Source organism: Apium graveolens, chromosome 1, assembly GCF_009905375.1.
Source record: "Apium graveolens cultivar Ventura chromosome 1, ASM990537v1, whole genome shotgun sequence".
Classification (NCBI taxonomy): Eukaryota; Viridiplantae; Streptophyta; class Magnoliopsida; order Apiales; family Apiaceae; genus Apium; species Apium graveolens.
In genome coordinates, this window is record NC_133647.1 from 1365268 (window position 1) to 1388299 (window position 23032).

At 40.3% G+C, this 23032-nt stretch overlaps 1 protein-coding gene across 1 annotated transcript in view; it reads right to left on the bottom strand.

Annotated features, from left to right (window-relative positions):
• Window positions 1-13877, bottom strand: part of LOC141724864 (uncharacterized) — a 53198-nt gene extending 39321 nt beyond the window's left edge. The window contains exons 1-2 of the mRNA XM_074527150.1: window positions 12955-13877; window positions 12550-12875 (exon numbers count right to left, since the gene is read on the bottom strand). Coding sequence (XP_074383251.1) covers window positions 12550-12875; window positions 12955-13765 — 1137 coding nt within the window. The 5' untranslated portion in view covers window positions 13766-13877. The remainder of the gene's footprint in view (window positions 1-12549; window positions 12876-12954) is intronic.
• Between the last annotated feature and the right edge of the window lie 9155 nt (window positions 13878-23032).

Below are 23032 nucleotides of genomic sequence, written 5' to 3' on the forward strand. Positions count from 1 at the left end.
TGGGTCATTGGAAGAAGGAATGCCCAATGAACAAACCAGCAGCTTCAGGAGCCAGCAGGGCTGCCTCCAATAAGCCACCTACTGCGAGGACTTTCAACATGACAGTCCAGGATGCTATGAAAGACTCAGATATGATAGCAGGTACCCTTTCTCTAAATTCAGTCAGTGCAAAAGTTTTATTTGATTCGGGAGCAACTAAATCTTTTATATCAAAGGACCTTGCGCGTAAATTAAGACTTAAGGCTGAACCCTTGATAGAACCCTTACAAGTAGAAATAGCCAATCATGAAATTATTCCTGTTAACCAGATTCACCCCGCCTGTGAGTTAGGCATAGGGGAACAATCTTTTAGTGTTGATCTGATTCCTTTTAAATTAGGGGAGTTTGATGTAATTTTGGGAATGGACTGGCTATCTAGCAATGATGCTCAGATAGACTGTAAGGGGAAGAAAGTTAAGTTAAATATCCCAGGAAAGAAAGAAGTCATATTTAGAGGAAAGAGGCAGACGCAGAAATTTTTGACTATGGCCCAGGCCAGAAGGATGCTACGGAAAGGAAATGAGGCTTACCTAGCCTATATGGTGGACACGCAGAATGAGGTACCCAACTTACAAGATATTCTGGTAGTTAACGAATTTGAAGACGTATTCCCACAAGACCTTCCGGGATTACCACCCGATAGAGTGATTGAATTTGCTATTGAGTTGGCCCCAGGGACGGCGCCAGTTTCAAAAGCACCTTACCGGTTAGCCCCATTATAAATGAAGGAATTAGCTACCCAATTGCAGGAACTTTTGGATAAGGGTATGATAAGACCCAGTGTGTCTCTGTGGGGAGCACCAGTGTTATTTGTTAAGAAGAAGGATAGGAGCATGAGGCTGTGCATCGACTATCGAGAGTTGAACAAGCTAACCATAAAGAACAGGTACCCGTTACCTAGAATAGACGATCTGTTCGACCAGCTAAAGGATGCTGTTTATTTTTCCAAGATTGACCTGAGAACTGGATATCACCAACTAAAGATTAAACCCGAAGATATTCCCAAGACAGCGTTCCGTACCAGGTATGGGAACTATGAGTTCTTGGTAATGTCCTTTGGATTAACCAACGCCCCAGCGGCTTTCATGGACTTAATGAACAGAGTATTCAAGAAGTACTTGGACAAGTGTGTGATAGTTTTTATCGATGATATTTTAATCTACTCAAGGACTGAGGCAGAGCATGCAGAGCATTTGAGGATAGCTCTAGGAATACTCAGAGAGGAACAGTTATATGCCAAATTCTCGAAGTGTGAATTCTGGCGGAATGAAGTACAGTTTTTAGGACATGTGATCAATAAAGAAGGAGTATTGGTCGACCCCTCCAAGATAGAGGCGGTCTCAAATTGGGAAAGGCCAACCACACCCATAGAGGTAAGGAGATTCATAGGATTGGCCGGCTACTATCGTAGATTTGTACAGGACTTTGCGAAGATCGTAGCCCCTTTGACACGACTTACTCGTAAGACAGAGAAGTTTAAATGGACGGAGAAATGCGAGAACAGTTTTCAGGAATTAAAGAAAAGGTTGGTAACGACCCCGGTGTTGGCATTGCCAGACGGAAAAGGAGATTTTGTGATATATAGTGATGCGTCGCACAAAGGATTAGGGTGTGTGCTTATGCAGCACGGTAAAGTGATTGCGTATGCATCTAGACAACTGAAGGAATACGAGATTAGATATCCTACTCATGACCTTGAGCTCGCAGCAATAGTTTTTGCCCTAAAAATTTGGAGGCACTACTTGTATGGAGAGAAGTGCGAGATTTTCACAGACCATAAGAGCCTCAAGTACATATTTACGCAGAAAGAGCTCAACATGCCCGGAGGAGATGGTTAGAGCTAATCAAGGACTATGATTGCGAGATTCTCTATCATCCGGGGAAAGCCAATGTGGTGGCTGATGCCCTTAGTAGAAAGGAAAGACTCAGAATGATAATGACTTCGAAAGAATTGATAAAGGATTTCGAGAGGATGGAAATAGAAGTAAAGGTAACCGGAACCGGAATTGAAAAGCTGTTTGAGATCTCAATGCATCCAGAGTTATTGGAAAAGATCAGATTGTGCCAACAGAAAATAATGAATGAAGGCAGAGAGTTAATGAATGGAGAAGAGATCCATACTGAGAAAGATGATAAAGGGATAATGAGGTACTCCTACAGGATTTGGGTTCCGAACGTTCAAGAGCTTAAAGATGAGATTTTGAATGAAAGCCATAGTTCAAGGTATTCCATTCACCCGGGAAGCACCAAGATGTATAGGGATTTGAAGGAATATTACTAGTGGCCCAACATGAAGAGGGATGTAGCAGAATGGGTAAGCAAATGTTTAACTTACCAAAGAGTAAAGGCAGAGCACCAGAGACCCAGTGGACTTTTACGACCCCTGGAGATTCCCGAATGGAAATGGGAACAGATAGCCATGGATTTTGTTGTCGGCTTACCAAGGATGAAAGCCAACCATGATGCCATATGGGTGATTATAGACCGACTGACAAAGTCAGCTCATTTCATTCCTATCAATGAGAGATACACAGTCGATAGACTGGTGGACATTTACCTTAAAGAAATAGTGGCACGACATGGAGTCCCAGCGTCCATTGTCTCAGACCGAGACCCCAGGTTCAACTCCAGATTTTGGAGGAGCTTTCAAGAATGTGCGGGGACCAAGTTAAATATGAGTACCGCTTACCATCCCCAGAAGGATGGGCAGAGTGAAAGGACCATCCAGACACTAGAGGATATGTTGAGAGTCTGTACAATAGACTTTAAAGGAAGTTGGGATGATCACTTGCCGTTGATCGAATTTTCTTATAACAACAGCTTTCATGCTAGCATCGGAATGCCGCCTTATAAGGCCCTGTACGGAAGAAGGTGTCGATCTCCCTTATACTGGGATGAAGTAGGAGAGCGGAAGATGCTCGGACCCGAAGTGGTCCAAAGGACCAAAGACATAGTGGATCTCATCAGAGGACGGCTGGTAGCAGCCCAAGACAGACAGAAGAAATATGCAGACCTAGCCCAAAAGGACAAGGAGTATGGAGTAGGGGACTTAGTACTACTAAAAGTATCCCCTTGGAAGGGGTTAATGAGATTTGGAAAGAAAGGAAAACTAAGCCCAAGATACATTGGACCTTTTGAGATACTAAGACGGATTGGGAAGTTGGCTTACGAGCTAGCCTTACCCCCAAACCTACAACAAGTTCATAATGTGTTCCATGTGTCAATGCTAAGGAAGTATCATCGGGATGCCAAACACATAGTGGAGTACGAGCATGTGGATATGCAACCAGATCTGACTTATGTGGAGAAACCAGTAAAGATTATGGACAAGAAGGAGCAGATGCTTCGGAACAAAGTGATCAAGCTAGTCAGAGTGCTATGGCAGAATCATAATGTGGAAGAATCAACTTGGGAACTAGAGAGCGCAATGCTAGAAAAGTACCCCCATTTGTTTTCTATTTGATTCCGGGATGGAATCCTTTTAAGGAGGGGAGACTGTAATAACCCCAAAATTTTGAACTTTTGTTAACCCTTATGAATAGTGTTTTTGCTGATATTGCTGAACAAGAAAACTTTTCATGCCACACTATGTAGGGGTTCTTTTATGGATGTTCTGAGATTTTATTGGTACTCTATATGATATATAAGTGTATGTAAAGATCGTCAGAATCCAAATTAGAACCTTTTGATTTTTCCCGAAAAATCCACCAGATATCGAAAGAATTGAGTATAAGGTAACAGGATAAAAAGGATTTAAAGTCAAGGATTTTAATAGAGGATCATAAAAAGGAATATAATGTATTGAGAAAGGTTAAGGGAACCCAAGTAATAAGATCCCGGGTATGATCCCTCAAACGATAAAACGAAAACGAAAGTTAAGCGAACCGTATAACAGATCAGCGGTCATTAGCCAAATAATTAAAAGCTAATCAAAGAGATTAGTGAGGATGATGTCATCAAACCAATGAGAAGAGGACAAAGGAGGGAGGGTGACATCACATTGTGACATAAGCATGACCAAGCAAGTGTGTTGTTGGTTGAATTAGAACCACACAAAAGTTACCATGGTAAAAAGGTAATAAAACAAAACAAAACAAATCAAAAAATCAACCAACCAAGCCAACAATTCATTTTCACCAAAAACACAACATTTTCTCACCTTTCTTCTTCCATGCTCTCGGCTTTTTCTTCTTTTCCAAAGCAAGAAAATCAAAAATCAAGTTCCAAGCATTGTTAAATCACAAGGTAATTATCTAAGACTCCTTATGCATAGTTATGGATATGCTATAAGTTTGAGCTCCTAAATCATTCACAATCTCTTCCTAAAAATCATGGAAGAAGATGGTGAATAGTGTTTTTCAAGAACTAAAATTTTTGTTCTTGAAGTTTTGTTTAGTTTAAGCTTGGATAAGGACTTTAAGGGTGATTCCAAGCCATTCTCTTGATTCTCCACTCTTCAAGGAAGGTATAACCCCTCCAAACCCTAACTTTATTTGAGTAATTAGGTTTAGTTTTGTTGATTTTAATTCATGGGAGGCTTGCTTGTTGTGAATGTGGAGATTAGTTAGTTTTGTGAAGTTTTGGAGTGGTAATTCTTGGATTGTTGAATAATCAACTTAAGTGTAGTTAAATTCAAGTTTAAGAATAAGTATAAATTGTTAATGTTGAGTTGTTGGGGCTGTTATGATGTAGTACGGATGGAGTTTTGATTGGGTTGTGATTGTGGATTGTTTGTGGGTTGAATTGGAGTGTTTTAAATTTGGGTAATCGCGTAAACATAGCCGTCATAATGTCCGATTTACTTTAGGCTGTTTTTGTTCTTAACATTAGGACCCGTGAACTCACTGCTAGGTTTGGACCATTGCCATGGTTAGATAGTTCATGTTACGAGCTTCGTTTTGATATGTAGTTCGTTTGATTCCGATGTACGGTTTAGGAGAAACGGCCGTTTTAAGTAACGACATTTCGCGAACGAATCATTACCCCTGGCCTTACTTTGAAACATAGGTTAAAGACCTAAAAGGACTAATTGGAGTATGAAACATTTATGTAAAGTGTGTTAGGCAGTTGGTAAGACACTCGAAAAAGAATCGCCTTAAAACTTGTAATGGTTAATTTATTAAAAATGGTGGAGCCGAGGGTACTCGAGCGACTTAAGAAAATCATTAAGCGCAAAGCGAGCGTTAGAATCTAAATTGGTTAAAGTATAGATTTATGAGTGATAGGGATAAATAAGTCCTGATTTTATAATTAATGGGCTGCTAGGCCCAATAATAATAAGATGTATAATATTCAGACCAGAAAGGTTAAGTCTGACGGACCAGATTAGGCCTGGTGGAATAAAAGAGGCCCAAAAAGCCCTGATTATTAATTAATTTCGTAATTAATTAATAAGGGAGAAATCAGATGTTGAAAAGAGTCCCGATGAGGATATAAATCCTTAGAGATTAGCCTCAAGGGGACCTGAAAGGATAAGGAATCAACTTCCTACTTCCTAGGACTCCTAAGTCTATCCTAATTCAGAGGCTTATCCACCAAGCCTCCTATACCAAGTCCAATTCAAGGACTCCCGCATCTATATAAGGGGCCTCACCCCACAAATTAGAACTACGTTTTTTGACTTGATCCTTGGCAATCAGCAAGGTACGTAGGCATCTTGTTAAGGCAGATTGAGTCACGAAACACAAGAGCAGTTAAATCGAGCCTCGAAGCTCACGTTCCTTAGTATTAAATACAGCAATTATATATAGTAGTTTTAATCCATAACATTTGGCGCCGTCTGTGGGAAATTACGCAACAACAACCATGGCGAGAACACGGAGAACAACCAGCACTCTGGAGGAGGGAACACCATCAGGGACAACCCAGGTGATTTCATCAACCGTGGAGGTTCCTCCCCATTCAACTTATGCATCTACTCAGGGGGAAGCCCAGACAGGGGCAACTCATCCTCAGCCACAAGGGACAACTCCCCCGACTGTTCAAGGTACGAATCCTCAAGTTCAACAAATACATATACCTGTGAATTCTCGACCCGTCGGGTATGAATACTCAACTATTGTTACTACTAACCCCCCTTATGGGATGCCCCTTCACCCTGAGGTTGGAGGAAGTGGATATGCTGGGCGAAGCGAAGCACGAGGGCGGTCGCCCCCCTATATACGAGGTTTGGATCCTATCCCTGAGGATCGGGAATTTTCTGGTCCATACACTGAGAGAGACTCCGAATCTTCGGATGATGAAGTGGCCCCAAGAAGGAGGCGTCCTGGAAAAGAGCCAATGGCCGATGGAAGGCAACGCCCCCAAAGCACCCCAGGGGCGAATCCCCAAGAAGTGCAGGAAAAGATCAGGGCTCATGAGGCTGAAATCCAAAGGCTGAGGCGTGATTTGGAGGCTTACCAAGCCACCAGACCCCACATACCTCCTAGGGGGAGAAATCCTCCTCCTATCATAGACCTGGATGGTCCGGTAAGAAGAAGGGCTGCTGTCCCAAGAACTGATCCAAGCAATCTCCTTCCCCTTGGGGATCCTGATGATCCAACTCCACCCTTCACAGAAGAGATAATGAATGCCCATATCTCAAGAAAATTTAAGATGCCCACTATCAAAGCCTATGATGGCACGGGAGACCCCGCTAATCATGTTAGGACATTCTCTAATGCACTGCTGCTGCAACCCGTGAATGATGCTATAAAGTGTCGGGCCTTCCCTCAAACCCTGTCGGGTATGGCTCAAAGATGGTACAGTCGCCTGCCCCCAAACTCTATTGGATCGTTCAGAGAATTAAGTCAGGCTTTTATTAAGCAATTCATCAGTGGAAGAGTCCATGAGAAAAGTTCAGCATCTCTTATGAGTCTTGTGCAGGGAGCTAAAGAATCCTTAAGAGATTACCTAAATCGTTTTACAAAGGAGGCTTTAAAAGTCCCAGACCTTGATGATAAGGTAGCCATGATAGCGCTGCAACAAGGAACTAGGGATGAGTTTTTCAAGATGTCTTTGGCCAAACGACCCCCTGAGAGCATGTTGCAGCTCCAAGAGAGGGCAGGGAAGTATATCAAGGTTGAAGAGAGTATGAGGAAGACCGTAGTAAGTAATGAGCCCACTGGAGGCAAGAAACGAAAAACTGATTTGGAGTACATCGCTAAGGATAAGTATCCTAGAACTGAACAAAACCCTGATTCAACCCCCAAGAAGGGAGGACCTGGGCAAAAGTTCACTGAATACGCTAAGCTGAATGCCCCCAGAAGTCAGATTTTGATGGAGATTGAGAAAGACAGAGATATTCGCTGGCCTAAGCCCTTGAAGGCTGATCCCGCCAAGCTAGATAAGGGCAAGTATTGCAGGTTTCACAAAGATGTTGGTCATGACACCGATGAGTGTAGGCAGTTGAAAGATGAAATTGAGTTTTTGATTCGAAAAGGAAGGCTGAACAAGTATACTGGAGATGGAGGAGACAGAAACAATAATGGAAGGAAGAACTTTGAAGATCGTAGGAGGGACCAAGATGATCAGGGGCGGAATCCCCAACCTAGAGGACCAGTTATAAACACCATTTATGGAGGGCCGAGACCTCGAGGGCCTGTGATAAACACGATCTTTGGAGGTCCAACTGCTGCTGGATTGTCCAAAAATTCCAGAAAGGCATATACTAGAGAGGTTATGCATATTGTTGGAGAAGCCCCGAAGAGGGCCAGGACAGAAGTAACATTGGCTTTTGATGATTCCGACCTAGAGGGTGTGAAGTTTCCCCATGACGACCCGCTGGTCATAACGCCGATAATAGGAAATAGCCCGGTTAAGAGGGTCCTTGTGGATAATGGTGCTTCTGTGGATATCTTGCTCCACGACACCTTTCTAAGGATGGGGTATAACGACTCCCAGTTGACACCAACCGACATGCCGATATATGGATTTGCTGGAGTAGAATGTCCTGTGGAAGGGATAATTAAATTACCAACCACCATAGGTACGGAGCCAAGGCAAGCAACGCAGATGCTGGATTTTGTGGTGGTAAAGGCTAGTTCAACTTATAATGCTATCATGGGGAGAACAGGGATACATGCCTTCAAGGCAGTCCCCTCTTCCTACCATTCAGTCATGAAGTTTCCCACCCGAAACGGGATTGGAGAAGAGAGGGGAGATCAAAAAATGGCTAGAAGCTGTTATGTGGCCTCTTTGAGGGCAGATGGAGTCGGGGGGCAGGTTCTTCCTATTGAAGATATGGATGTTCGAGAAAATGATGAGAATAGAGGAAGGCCAGCAGAAGAATTGGATTCGGTTCCTTTAGATCCCAAGAATCCTGAGAGGATGACTTTCATTGGAGCTACATTAGAGGAGCCCCTTAGAGGGAAGTTAGTGAAATTTTTGCAAGAAAATAGTGATGTGTTTGCATGGTCAGCAGCTGATATGCCAGGCATAGACCCGGGGTTAATTACCCACAAGTTAAACGTGGATCCAAGCCGGAAGACAGTAAAACAAAAGAAAAGAAATTTTGCCCCGGAAAGACAAGAGGCTATAAAGCAGGAAGTGGAAAAGCTCTTAGAGGCTGGTTTCATTGAGGAGATTCAATTTCCGGAGTGGTTAGCAAACCCTGTAATGGTGAAGAAGGCTAATGGAAAGTGGAGGATGTGTATAGACTTCACCGATCTGAATGATGCATGTCCCAAAGATTATTTTCCGCTGCCTAGAATTGATACTTTGATTGATGCCACCGCTGGACATGAGATGTTGAGTTTCATGGATGGATTTAGCGGATACAACCAGATCAAAATGCATAAGGATGACATTCCAAAGGTATCATTTATCACTGACTTTGGTGTTTATTGTTATCTTGTTATGGCGTTTGGTCTCAAGAATGCAGGAGCCACCTATCAAAGGTTGGTGAATAAAATTTTTAAAGATCTTATTGGGAAGACTATGGAAGTCTATGTTGATGACATGCTAGTCAAGAGTCTAGTAAAGACTGATCATATAACCCATTTGAGGGAAGCTTTTGAGGTCCTGAGGTACCACAAGATGATGTTGAATCCCACGAAGTGTGCTTTCGGAGTAGGATCTGGAAAATTCTTGGGATTGATGGTCTCAAAGAGGGGAATTGAGGCTAACCCCGATAAAATAAAGGCAATCCTGGACATGGAACCCCCAAAAACTGTCAAGGATGTTCAGAAACTCACAGGAAGGGTTGCTGCGCTAGGGCGATTCTTCTCCAAGTCAGGAGACAAGTGCTTGTCATTCTTCAAGTCATTAAAGAACATTAAAGACTTTGTATGGAGTGAGGAAAATCAGAAGGCATTTGAAGAGTTAAAGAAGTATATGGGCCAGGCCCCGTTGTTGGCCAAGCCAGTTCTGGGTGAAGTTTTATTCTTGTACTTGGCTGTTTCAGAAAGCGCCTTGAGCGCGGTGTTGGTTAAGGAGGAACTGAAAGTCCAGAAACCCGTATACTATGTCAGCAAAATTTTGCGTGGTGCTGAGTTGAATTATTCAGCCATTGAGAAATTTGCTTTAGCCTTGGTGATGGCTTCAAGAAAGCTGCGTCCTTATTTTCAAGCTCACCAAATTGAAGTGCTAACAAATCAGCCACTGAGAAATATCATTCACAGTCCCAAGGCAAGTGGGAGACTAATTAAGTGGGCAATAGAGTTGGGAGAGTTCGATCTCAAGTATAAGCCACGTATAGCCATAAAAGCCCAGGCACTAGCTGACTTCGTGGTGGAATGTACCATACCCAACCAAGAAGTCGGGGGGCAGGAAGATACCACACCTCAAGACAAGGGAGTCGACAATGGGGACAAGGAGAAAGAATATTGGGTTCTCTATTTTGATGGAGCATCAAAAACAAATTCCAGTGGAGCAGGGTTGGTTTTGCAAAGCCCTGATGGATTCTTAATTGAGTATGCCATGAAGCTAGACTTCCCAACCACAAACAATGAGGCAGAGTATGAAGCCCTGATAGCAGGCCTTGGTCTAGCTGGGACACTTAGAGTCAAAAACTTAAAGGTCCGTGGAGACTCAAAGCTGATCATATCCCAAGTAAAGGGAGAATTTGAGGCAAGGGATGATACAATGGCTAAATATGTCCGCCTAGTAAGGGCTGTGATGACCCAATTTAATGAATGTCATGTTGAGCACATTCCAAGGGAAGAAAATGTTAAGGCAGACGCGCTATCAAAGTTTGCTTCATCTGAGATAGAAGAAAGTTCAGGGAGTGTATACTTTCGTGTTTTAAAGACGCGAAGCATAGATGTTAAGCTTGTGGCTCCCATAGGCCTGGGGACGTCATGGATCGATCCCATTAAGGCTCACATTCAAACCGGATGGTTGCCAAGCGATGCAACTGAAGCACGAAAGTTAACTGTTCGAGCACTAAGGTACTCCTTGATAGATGGGATTCTGTATAAGAGATCTTTCGTGGTTCCTTACTTGAGGTGTCTCAGGCCGGATGAGGCACGCTTGGCTCTTGAGGAAGTGCATGAAGGCATTTGTGGGCAACACTTGGGGGGCAGGGCCTTGGCTCATAAGATAACTCGTTTAGGCTTCTATTGGCCAGAAATGATGGCTGATGCCAAAGAATATGTAAAGAAGTGTGATCGTTGTCAGAAGCATGCACCAGTCGCCAGACAACCCCCCGAGATGCTGACCTCTATCAACTCACCTATTCCCTTTGCTATGTGGGGGATGGATATTCTAGGGCCTTTTCCTATGGCCACAGCACAAAGGAAGTTTCTGATTGTAGCCATTGATTATTTCACCAAGTGGATCGAAGCCAAACCTTTGGCCAAAATCACAACTAAGCAGGTTGCACAATTCCTGTGGGAAAACATCATGTGCCGATATGGAATTCCCCGTATCCTCGTCACTGACAATGGAACGCAATTCAACAATGAGGAATTCAAGAAGTATTGTGAAGAAAATGAAATTGAGTTACGATTCACCTCTGTGGCTCACCCGCAAGCCAATGGGCAAGCGGAAGTAGCAAATCGGATAATCCTGGATGGACTAAAGAAGAGGATCGAAAAGTCGAGAAATAATTGGGTAGATGAGATACTTCCCATATTATGGGCTTATAGGACTACCTGTAGAGTCACGACAGATGCAACTCCTTTCATGTTGGCATATGGGGCGGAAGCAGTAGTTCCCGTGGAGATATCACATTCTTCTCCAAGGATTCAGGCTTTTGATGAAAAAGAAAATGAGGAAGGGCAGAAGTTAGCCCTGGATTTAATCGATGAAGTACGAGATAAAGCACACGCAAAGATAGTAGAATATCAGAAAAAGGCTTCATTCTACTACAACCTAAGGGTTAAAGAGAGGTTTTTCAAACAAGGTGACCTAGTCTTGAGAAAAATAGAGGCTTCTGGTGTCGGACAGAAAGGAAAGCTTGCCCCAAATTGGGAAGGGCCGTATAGAGTCAAGAGCGTTCAGGGTAGAGGAACCTACAAGCTGGAGACTATGGATGGTTTTGAAGTCCCGAGAACCTGGCACGCACAAAACCTGAAGGTTTACTACGTGTAAGATGGTCGAAGTACGATTCTCACTCGTCAGGATGGCGAGTAGGTTGAAAAGCACCTTGAAGCTTTGCTTGCTTAGGATTTATATGTTTTAGTTTTATTACGAAATTTATTAAGACTTGTGTAAGGGACGAATCCCAGACAATTTTATGAAATTCATAAGTTCTTCAAAGTATGATTGTGGCCTAACAAATAAAAATCAAATGCATGGATGCAAAGCATAAAAGGTGATAAATGAGATAGATCTGATAGATGTTACAAAAGTTTGATAAATAAAGTCTCGAAAATAAAAAAGCCACGCAGGGCTGAAAAAGCTCTAAGGAGCTGAGGTGCCCTCGGCGTCCATATCATCGTCTTCTCCGCTCTCGCTAGATGTCTCCGTTGTCTCGGAGGAGGAAGAGCTGTCATCCTCAGCAGGTCTGGAAAAAGACTCGGGAGGAGGAAGAAGTGGATCCTGAGGAACATGATCCGAGACAACTACTCGGGTACGAAACCTCTGTAGCAAAGCCTCATCGTCAGGGCAGATGTAGTCCGCCGGGTTAATATCAGGACAAGCCTCGTTCACGGTCCCAAGGGCCGTGTCCCAACCAGTCCTAAAAAACTCGGGAAAGACTGAATCATCCCTAATCCTCATGGATTGGGCAAACTCCTCCGAGTCCAGATAATTGTCTATAGCTTTATCCTTCTCCGCCCGAAGTACCACCAGCTCGGCGTTAGACTCTCCGAGTTCTTCCTCCTTGCGCTTGAGCTTCTTCTCCAGGGTAGCATACTTCTTCTGCTGCCTCCTGAGGGCATTATCGGCCTTATCAGAAGCCCGCTTCCATGATTCGGCTTGCCTCACAACGCCTTGAAAGTAGGCGTTAGACTGAAACAAAACAATTAACAAAGTATAAGGCAAGAAAGTGCTACAAGAACGAGAAATAAGTTTAAAAAAGAGAAGGCATACCGAAGCCAGAGATTGGGCTCCCATGAGCTTAATCCTCTCAAGGTCAGGGGTGGCCACCACATCAGTAAAGTCCTTTGGGGTCACGCTACGGTAGGACCAATCCCAAGCATGCTTCGTGGAACCAACCACGGTATCCCCTCGGCGGAATCCCCAGAGAGGCTGAAAGGCGCCTGTAGCAGCAGCAGCAGGGGCAGCAGCAGTGATAGGAGCATTATGGCCCTCAGCTCCTTCAGTTGAAGCCTCCCCCATAGGCTCCTTGTGCTTTCTCAAGAAGATAGGCTCTGTCGCCTTTCCCCGGGTGTCTAGGCCTGCGAGCCGAGCTTTCTTCATCCTAGCTGTCTCCTCAACCAAAGGAACGTTGTCCTCGTTAATCTCCTTAGCAGCTGAAACAAAACAAAGGACAAAATAAGTGAAGTTAATAACGCATGAAATGAAGTAAAATTGAGAAGGGAAGAAAAATACCCTGTTGAGAAACAGAGGATAGTCCCACATGAATTAGGGAAAACTCCTCTAAGAGAGTCCAGCTGGTGGTCGTACCATCATCCTGAGTAAGGCCATTATAAATAATAGTTTCTTCAGGAGTTAAGTGAATGGATTTGAGGCTACCATCACTGACCTTCCCAAAGGAAGATCGAAAGAGCGTGCCCCAGTCGCCATTCTCCCAACGTAACCCAACGAAACTATTCCTCCAATTTGGATTATTATCAGGAATAGAGGCGCTATTAAAGATATGTTTGCTTTTGGGCCTTTGTTTGACATAAACCCAGCCACAAATATTAGAAGAACTATTGTAACATTGGAAGACTTTCCTAAAAACGGCTACCGAAAGAGGAAAGCCCTCCCTAAGACAACAAACCATAAAACATAGAATATTCCTCCAGGCGTTTGGAGGAAGCTGACACGGGTTGATTTGTAAGTCAGCCAAAAGATGAGGGATAAAAGGATGGAAAGGGAACCTAAGCCCAGCGTTAAGGGCGTCGGTGTAGATGAAAAGAGTATCGGGCCTCCAGTGGCAAGTACGGTCACCACCAGAGACTGGAACTAGTCTAAAGGGGGGAGGGACGTTATAACGAGCATTTAGTTTATTGAAATCTATGTTATGCCAAGTATTACAGTGATTAAAAGAGTCGAGATGTGCAGTGGAGGGATATTCATCCCCCCTAGTATTAATCATATCAATTAAAGACATATATGAAGAGCGGATCTCGATATCCTTACCTCGTTTTGAAGCCGAGGCAATTTTGGCCGCCCTCTCAGAATTCTTGTCAGCCATTAGAAAGATTAGAAAGCTAGAAAAAGCCTGAAGGAGAGGTTGGAAAACTAAAGGAGGGATTTGAGAAAGGAAAGGCTAGAAAGTTGGAGGAGGGATGAGGAGAAGTTGTAAAATGAAATGAGAGGTGAAATGAGAGGTGTGAAGAAATAAAACTCTCACCCCACCTTTATATAGCCAAGGAAGAAGGAAAATGGGCCTTAAAAAAGCCCATTTGGGCCCAAAACTTAGAAGGTTCTGGAATAATCCAGGAAGTTCTAGCAAAAATCAGAGGAAAATTAAAGTTTTTGAAGAATCTGGAAGAATCCAGAAAAACCCTAGAAGGATTTGGAATTTGGGCTTAGAAAATGAAAGCCCATCTCAGAAAAGGGCCTAATTTTAGAAAAATCAAGCCATGTTGAGGCCCAAATGATGTTTAAGAAAAAAGAGTGGGAAGGGAGCCCAGTTAAAGCAATGGGCCAATTGCAAAAAACTAGTTGGACCAAGGAAAATGGGCCAAGGTTTTTTCTATTGTAGCCCAGGAAAAAGGGTAGGCCAAATTAGAGAATAGGCCCAGTTAAAATGAGCCCAAGTCTTAGCCCAGAATTGAGAATCCAAGGATATACAAAAAATATATATGTATTCTTGAACCTTTCGAAGAGAAAACACAGAAAAATCCTGGTCAAAATGTTCCTGCTCGAAAATCCTTCGACCAGGGCTTAGAAGGAAGGTTAATTCGGTCAGAAAGTAAGAATCTTGACCGAAAGGGAAGAAATCCTATTCGAAAAAAAAAAAAAAAAAAAATTTTTACTGGTTCGACCAGAATATTTCCTGACACTGTCGACCAGGAATCAAGGTAAAATCCTGGTCGAATAGTACCTGCCCGAAATAGCTTCGACCAAGGCAAGAGATGGTGGTTAATTCGGTCAAAAAATGGGGATCTTGACCGAAAATCTTAACCGAAAATTCCTGGTCGAAAAATCCTATTCGAAATAAAAAAAAAAAAAAAAAAAAAAAAAATATATATATATATAGGAAAAAATCCTGGCCGAAATTCGACCAGGAATCTTGCTCGAACCCAACCTGCTCGAAATTCAATCGACCAAGGCATACTGAAGGTTAATTCGACCAGGATCCTGGTCGAATGGATTCCTGGTCGAAAATTGTATTAAAAAAAAAAAAAAAAAAAAAAAGAAAAAAGGGAGAGAAAAAAAAAAAGAAGAAAAAATCCTGGAAAATTAAGGAAATCCCTTAAATAATTTCTGAAAAATGGTAATATTTTCAGAAAATTAAGGAAAAAATCCAGAAAATTAAGGAAATTCCTTAAATAATTTCTGAAAAATGGTAATATTTTCAGAAAATTAAGGAAAAATCCAGAAAATTAAGGATAAATCCCAGAAATTAGGGAAAAATCCAGAAATTAAGGAAATTCCTTAAATAATTTCTGAAAAATGGTAATATTTTCAGAAAATTAAGGAAAAATCCAGAAAATTAAGGATAAATCCCAGAAATTAAAGGAAAAATCCGGAAATTAAGGATAAATCCCAGAAATTAAGGGAAAAATCCAGAAAATTAGGGAAAATCCCAGAAAATTAGGGAAAAATTCCTGGAAATTAAGATAATTTCTGAATAAAAGGAAGATTCGTTGTAAATGTGTAGGTCGCTCCACACTTTACGCAAAAACGAAACCCTGTAAGGGAACGAATAGATTTAACTTCTGCGAAACCTAATCAATGTTTCCCAAAAGTTGGGGGGCAAATGATAGGGATAAATAAGTCCTGATTTTATAATTAATGGGCTGCTAGGCCCAATAATAATAAGATGTATAATATTCAGACCAGAAAGGTTAAGTCTGACGGACCAGATTAGGCCTGGTGGAATAAAAGAGGCCCAAAAAGCCCTGATTATTAATTAATTTCGTAATTAATTAATAAGGGAGAAATCAGATGTTGAAAAGAGTCCCGATGAGGATATAAATCCTTAGAGATTAGCCTCAAGGGGACCTGAAAGGATAAGGAATCAACTTCCTACTTCCTAGGACTCCTAAGTCTATCCTAATTCAGAGGCTTATCCACCAAGCCTCCTATACCAAGTCCAATTCAAGGACTCCCGCATCTATATAAGGGGCCTCACCTCACAAATTAGAACTACGTTTTTTGACTTGATCCTTGGCAATCAGCAAGGTACGTAGGCATCTTGTTAAGGCAGATTGAGTCACGAAACACAAGAGCAGTCAAATCGAGCCTCGAAGCTCACGTTCCTTAGTATTAAATACAGCAATTATATATAGTAGTTTTAATCCATAACAATGAGTGACTTTGATTTAATTCTAACTTATATGTTGTTTATAGGTTACCAGACTCGTCCCAAGCCATTTATAACCCCCAGTTGCTCAGGCAAGTTTTCTATCCGTTATACTGTTGTTGTGATGTATACATTTGTACATGCATTATCTTGTGATAGATGCATAATGGTTACTTAGAAAATTCTTGCGATATATTGTAGCATGTGATATGGTATATATGCATGCCTGTTTCATATTCTTGATACATATATCTGTTGATTCAGTCGATAATACCTATGCTAGAGATAAGCGGTAATTTGCATATACCCTTAGTATAGGGGACCCAAAGGTGAACTTTTTCTAAAACCGGGAGTCGAGGCTACCGAGTATAATATATATATATATATTTATATATATATGAATAGTTTTCAAAATTATGAATCGAATAAGGTTTATTCGATAACTTTATTTTATTATTGAATATTATCTTGAATATTCATTCGAGGGCTTATGACCCCGTTTATTTATTAACGAATATTATTTTTGAATATCCATTCGAGGTCTTATGACTCCGTTTATTTTATTAATGAATATTATTTTGAATATTTATTCGAGGACTTATGACTCCGATTATTTACTAAATAATATTCTTTATTTTATTAAAGAATAATGTGTCGATTATCAAACTTACTTTTGATTATTCAAATAAAGATATTACTTTCGTATGAGTACATCTTTGGTTATTTAAGATTCATTTCAAGTATAAGTTTTACAACTTCTACTTCAATTATTTTAATAAAGATTATTCTTTATGGGAATATTATTTAAATAATAATATTCAGATATTTTCTAATATATTGGGACTGATTTATTTTATTAAATCAGCATTACTCCAAACATCCTTAAAAATATTTACGAGCCTTCAAAATGATTTTTAAAAGTTAGAGCGGATCCCAAAAACTCATTTTTATTTATTTAAGATCTTCCTTTCAAAGGGGATTTAAATATTCGCTCAAAACCTGAGGGATCCGGCTCTGTGGTATGTTTTATATTCGCAACAAGGTTGCTATTTTGATAAAATAATTTTGATTACTTACTCAATACTCGGGAAGTAAAATTCTTGGAACAAGTTAATCCATTAACAGGCATCGCCTGGGAAATATCGGTGAGTTTTCCTTTCCAACTAGATACGACTTCTTGGTGGAGTCGTATCAATAAGTTTCTACTTGGGGAAGGTGAGGACGACCTTTATGTTTCAGAGTCATGGATTTCATCTGAACTAGGAGTGGCGTAAGTGGTCGAGTGGCGCCGACCCAGCCTTATTATATTGGCCCAAATGGCCTGGAAGTTCCGCAAGACGGTACATTCCTTAAGAGTCCAGTGTTCGGTTGACAAGTAAATCCGACAGGTTCTCCTCTACATGTAGAAAATGGTAGGGGTTGTGCTACTGCGACTGATCATCGTAAGTGGTCTTCCTGGCGAGACAAACTCCCGTAATGAGTTCATCATCCAGTTGGACAATTCTGCAACACTACCCAGAGTATTTCGATCGAAAGGCTACGAATGGGTGGTTGCCGAAGCTTTAACAAAGTCAAATAGTTTTAATGGTGTTCCCATTGAATGAAGTATCTCGTAACTTCATTTCCTTTAAGAATATTTCCAAGATTGAATCTATTCAAGTCTTAACTTGTGGTCTCATCTAGGGGATGACCTTTTGAAACTTATTATACTTTGAACAGTAGTAGTTCAAGTAGATTTCTAAAAATGATATAAGTATAGTGAAGTATTTGGTAACTTCATCCCTTCTTTTTGCTTATATCCAGTAAGTAATTACCTTATACTTGATAAATGATTCTAGTAAGTTATCCATTGAGATACTTGCATTATTGTTACACTATATATTATCTTGCGAGCTGTAATGCTCACTCTTGCTTCATTTCTTCATCACACAACAACAGTTAGGAAAGATGGCCAGACTCAAGCAGACCCAGCGCAAGCGCGTGGGAAGCGTCCCGCGTCTTCCCGTTGATGTTGTAGCTGCTATAGCTGCAGAGGTAAATCTATTGGTAGATCAGGCATTCTACTTTTTGGAACCAAATATTGTATAGTTATAACTTATGGCAGATAATGACAATTAACTGTAAATTTATCAAGTAATCATTTTGGGTTGTAATAACTTTTAAATTGTGGATTCAAGGACTTGTACTTATTTCAATTTCATCTCTGAGACTATAACGGGTTGTGGTGTGTGTTAGTGTGGGGTCACAGCATAAGGTTATTTATTATTAATTAAGTGAAGTGATATTGTGGAAAGAATGACCGTGACGACCCGGATCCCTGACCCCGGATCTGGGGGTGTTACAGATAAAATTGTATAAATATTTCGAACAAGTATTAAAAATATTGCAGTTCTTTATATTTCTGATTAAAACTGTTACAAACTCTCTCAATAAATACTGATGTTCTTGAGAGCTTCTAGGTCATACAATGCTCAAGTTAATTCACTATATGATGACCTAAACTGTGTTTATATAATACACAGCTGCTGCTAATCAATCTAAGATATACATCATCAAAAACTAACCAAAACTGATATATATCTTTAACTGAATATTATTCCCCAAACTAAGGAACAAAACAAATCTTCTTAGATGACTACCTCCAGATGCCGATGACATGCAAATGTTGTTCATGTGTCAAATCCTAAAGATATATCAAATACTGCTGACATATAAACACAGTCAGATCCTGAGCTTCTTCTGATCATTGAGAATCAGCACGTAACAATCTCCCCTAATTTATGCTTAATATAATGAAGCACAAATTCCATTCTCAATGATGCCAAAACCAATTACAAAATGTACAAGGAGTAAAGCTTACTTCAGTATCCTAAGATAACTGACAGTTATTTCCAGAAAGTTGTTCAACCTTTCTTCCTCCTAGTCTTGAAGGACTTTAACAAGCTTTTTCTTCAACGCTCTCTTCTCTTCAGTATCTTCTCCAAGCTGATAGATGGCTGATCTCAGTTTAGAAATTAAGCTTTTGTTTATCTCAAGATCACCAATCAACATAAAGCTTAAACTAACATCTTCATGATCAGGACTGAAAGATAACTGAAGATTGTTGAGAAAAATTTTTAGAACTGCAGCTCCCTTTTCCATCTTCATTTCTTGACCAGTATAAGTTTTGTACATAGGGACATAATCACCATTGTATTTATCATCATTAGTCATGACTTTTCTGTTGATAACTTCAAGTATCATAGAAGACCAATTTCTGGTGATACTATCCTCAACTCTAAGAAGGTAATGAATGTATTTCAATTCTGTCACAGTCTTCATCAAGAGTTGCTGTAAGGTAAAACTCTTTACTTTATCATCTCTCAAAAAGTACATAATCTCCTCTCTGAAATCATTATCATTTATCTTTCTATAAACAATCTTCACAGCTTCAACTTTCTCAAGATGTGAAGGAGTAATTCATTCACTAAGATTGCCAGTCAGAGTATTTGTATCCAGCAGATCAGAACTTAGAACCTCCATTCCGGAATGACCAATACCTCCTCTGGTTCGAGTTTGGATAAGATTCATCTTTTCATTATGTTCCACCCAAGAAGGTTTCTTGATGGACTTGTCAACATCTTCCTGTTCTGAAATAGGATCCCTTAGTCCTGCTGACACAAATTCAATATGCTTGAACCCTTTAGGATAACTGAATGAATAAACATCTTTCCATATTTTATCCTTCTTGCTGATAGGAGCATAACTTGTAAATGAATCATGAATCTTTCATTTTGTTTTTTTCCATAGCTCTCTCTTTGAATTTAGAATTCTCTGCACGTAGTCATTACATGCTTGATCAACTTTCCTTCTGTCAACTCTTTCTTATTCACCAACCTCTGAATAATGAGAAGTAACTACTGTAGTAAGAGTTGACTCATTCAATGCTTTGATCACTTTTTCATCAATGTCAAAATCACCTATCAGGTTCACATCATCAGGATCTGGTTTTACTTCAGGATTTGTGTCTGCTTCAAGAATTACATTCTGATTTGTTGTATCAGCCTGATCAGTGTCAGTGGCTGATCTTTTATTCCTTTGAACAATCAACTCTTCAGGCTTCTGAACTTCTTCTCCTCCTTCATGTCCTTATACAGGAACATAACCTTCTCTGGATAGGACATTCAGAAATGGAGAATCAAATGCAACCACTTGACTTGGTTTAGAAGTCCTTCCTCTTTCTCCTCTTCCTCTAGCTCTTGTAGATCTTCTACCTCTCTTTCCTCTTCCTTTAGAGGTGTTGGCTTCAACTTCAATTTGAGCCATTAACTCCTTTTATTGCATAACTGTTTCTTCAGTTGTTAGATCAGGAAATTCTTCAGTTATCAATCCAAGAGCACTCCTAGCATTCTTTTGCTCAAATCTTTTATCTTTGTAGTACAAGATAATCTCTTCACATGTTTCCTTGTGTCTATAAGGAAAGAATAACCCTTTAGCATCACTTAAGTTAGAGATTGTAACATCACCGGTCTCGGAAGCATCATCAGTAGTCTTGTGCTTAGCTTTATGAGCACCAGTATACTTCCTTTATCTTGAAGAACCAGGCTTTTTGGAATGTTGAGGTTGTTGAGCTATAGAAGTAATTGGAATATTTGTAACTGGATTTTTATCACCATCATCATCAGTATCTTTATCCTTTATTTGAATAGAATTTGGTGTACATTTTGTAGAAACTTTCTTCTCCCCCTTTTTGGCATCAGTATTTGAAAGAAGAGAAAACAGAGCATCCAGTTTGTCAGCCATAGAAGATACCTTATCTTCTAAAGAAGAAAGTCTAGAATCCATGCTTTGTTGAGATTGAACGACACCTTTAATGAAAGTTCACACTTGTTAGTTCAGATGAAGTAGGTGTGTTGATCATGAATGCATCAATTTTGTCCTTGACAGTAGCATGAGACTTCTTCATATCAGCAAGGCCCGAATAAATCCCTTTGAAAGAAATAGTAGAAGCCTTTAGATGCAATTTCATATCAGGATTTTGAATTTCATCATAGGCCCTATAAACATGTTGCATACCAATAATAGATGAGATAGAAGTATTTGCATGTCTCTATCTAAAATCCCATTCAGTCTGTCGAAAGTGCTCAACATCAGCATTGTAATAAGAAGGATTTTCATTGAAATGTGAAGAAGAACCAACATTTGACTTCTTAGATGCATAAATAGCAATCTTAAGCTGCGCTGTGTCAGAATCATCATTATTACTGTCATCATCAGGTCAGAACCAGACAGACCCTCAGAAGAATTTGTAGAACTAGGCAGAATTGTTTTGCCTTTAGAGGAATCCTTAACAATAGGTGCCTGTTTCTGATGAGATCCTGAAACATAAACATGGTAATACCTAAATCTCTCTTTTATCTTCAAGTGATCTCATCACTTCTCACACAATATATTACTTTTAAAAGTAATATGGTTCTCACAGAAGAAACTTTATAAGTAAAAGAAAAAATACTTATAAAATTCTTTTCTCAAAACTACCTCTACTTTTTCCAGTATAGGAGACTGCCATTCAAAAATTTAATTTTCTCTCACAGTATTTTCACACAGTCTCACAAAAAAGCATAGTCACACATTTGTCAAAGAAATAAGAGATGGCTGAGAAGAGTAGTATGCTTGTCATATAAATAGAGGTAACCTCAAAGAAGAGACTATTTATAATCATACAAACATGAGAATAATGTAAGAAAATAAGCAATACCTAAAGGTGAGTCCTCAAGTGGAGGTGATGATAGTGGAGGAACAAGCAGCACATCAGGATGCTTTTACAAGCTAGCAATCAATAGGGAATCATCAATGGTAGCTGTTGCAGTTGAAGGATGAACCTCAGTAGGACTGATGTAACATCAGGATATGACTTATCAGGAGGATAAGATAGACCAGCATCAGTACTTTGAACTGATGGTTCTTGTGGGGTCTGAGAAATATGAGCTACTTCAGTAAGTGTTGGTGAAGGTTCTTGTGTGCTCTTCTCAAAAATAGGATCATTGATAATTGCATCCACCTTTGACAATACATCCTGATGAGCCTTCTTTTCCTTCAGTAGTTGGTCAGAGTCAACAAGAAAATCACTTTGAGCAAAATCAACAATGATTTGTGCAGCCTCTTTGTCTGCATCTTCCCTTCGAGAAGATGGTTCTTGTGTAACTGGTTGTGTTGCAGTTGCTAAATCCCTTTGAGACTTAGGTTCTTGTGGACTGACATCCATAGCAAGGAACTGCGCCTTTCCTTCTTTCTGATGTACCCAACCACTTCTCCACTTTTTCTTTACAACCTGCTCTTGTCAGCTGTCTTGGGCACAATAGTTGCTTTGATCACTGGAAGCTTTTTGAGCAGAGCACTAACATCAGTAGCTGGCTCCATGGTTCCAGTAGTGTCAATAGAGTCATCAGGATTTTCAACAGTTGATTGCTTGATCTTCAACATAGACCCAATGGGCATCTGATCATCAGAGTTAGAATCATCATGAATGATCAGTCTTCTTTTCCTGACAGGAAGACATTCTTCTTTTTTCTCACTTTCATTCAGTGAGGCCTGTATAGCTCTCTGTCCAGATTTGACAGATTTCTTAACCAGCCTTTTCTTTGTTCCAGCTGATGTCTTTTGGGAGACATCAGAGGAGGATAATTTAGAAGCTGGGTAAAACTGCTGTTTAGGAGAAAAAATGTTTCAGTCAGAAATAAGATGGGTAATGTCTTGTCTCACAGCATCAAGAACTATTATAGAGGTGCCAACATCAAGATTTACAGGCACTTATGTAGGAGTAGGTCTATTTCTTAACAGAAATTGCCTGACCTCCCTAGGCAGGAAAGGAGGTCCTGAAAATTCATTCTTTTTATCCCTTTTAATGTGATCAGTGATAGCTTTTTCATAGATTTGAAACACAAGGAGTAATTCATCATTATCACAAGTAGCATTAGGGCATAGAAAGTTGAAAATCAGTTGAAGAAA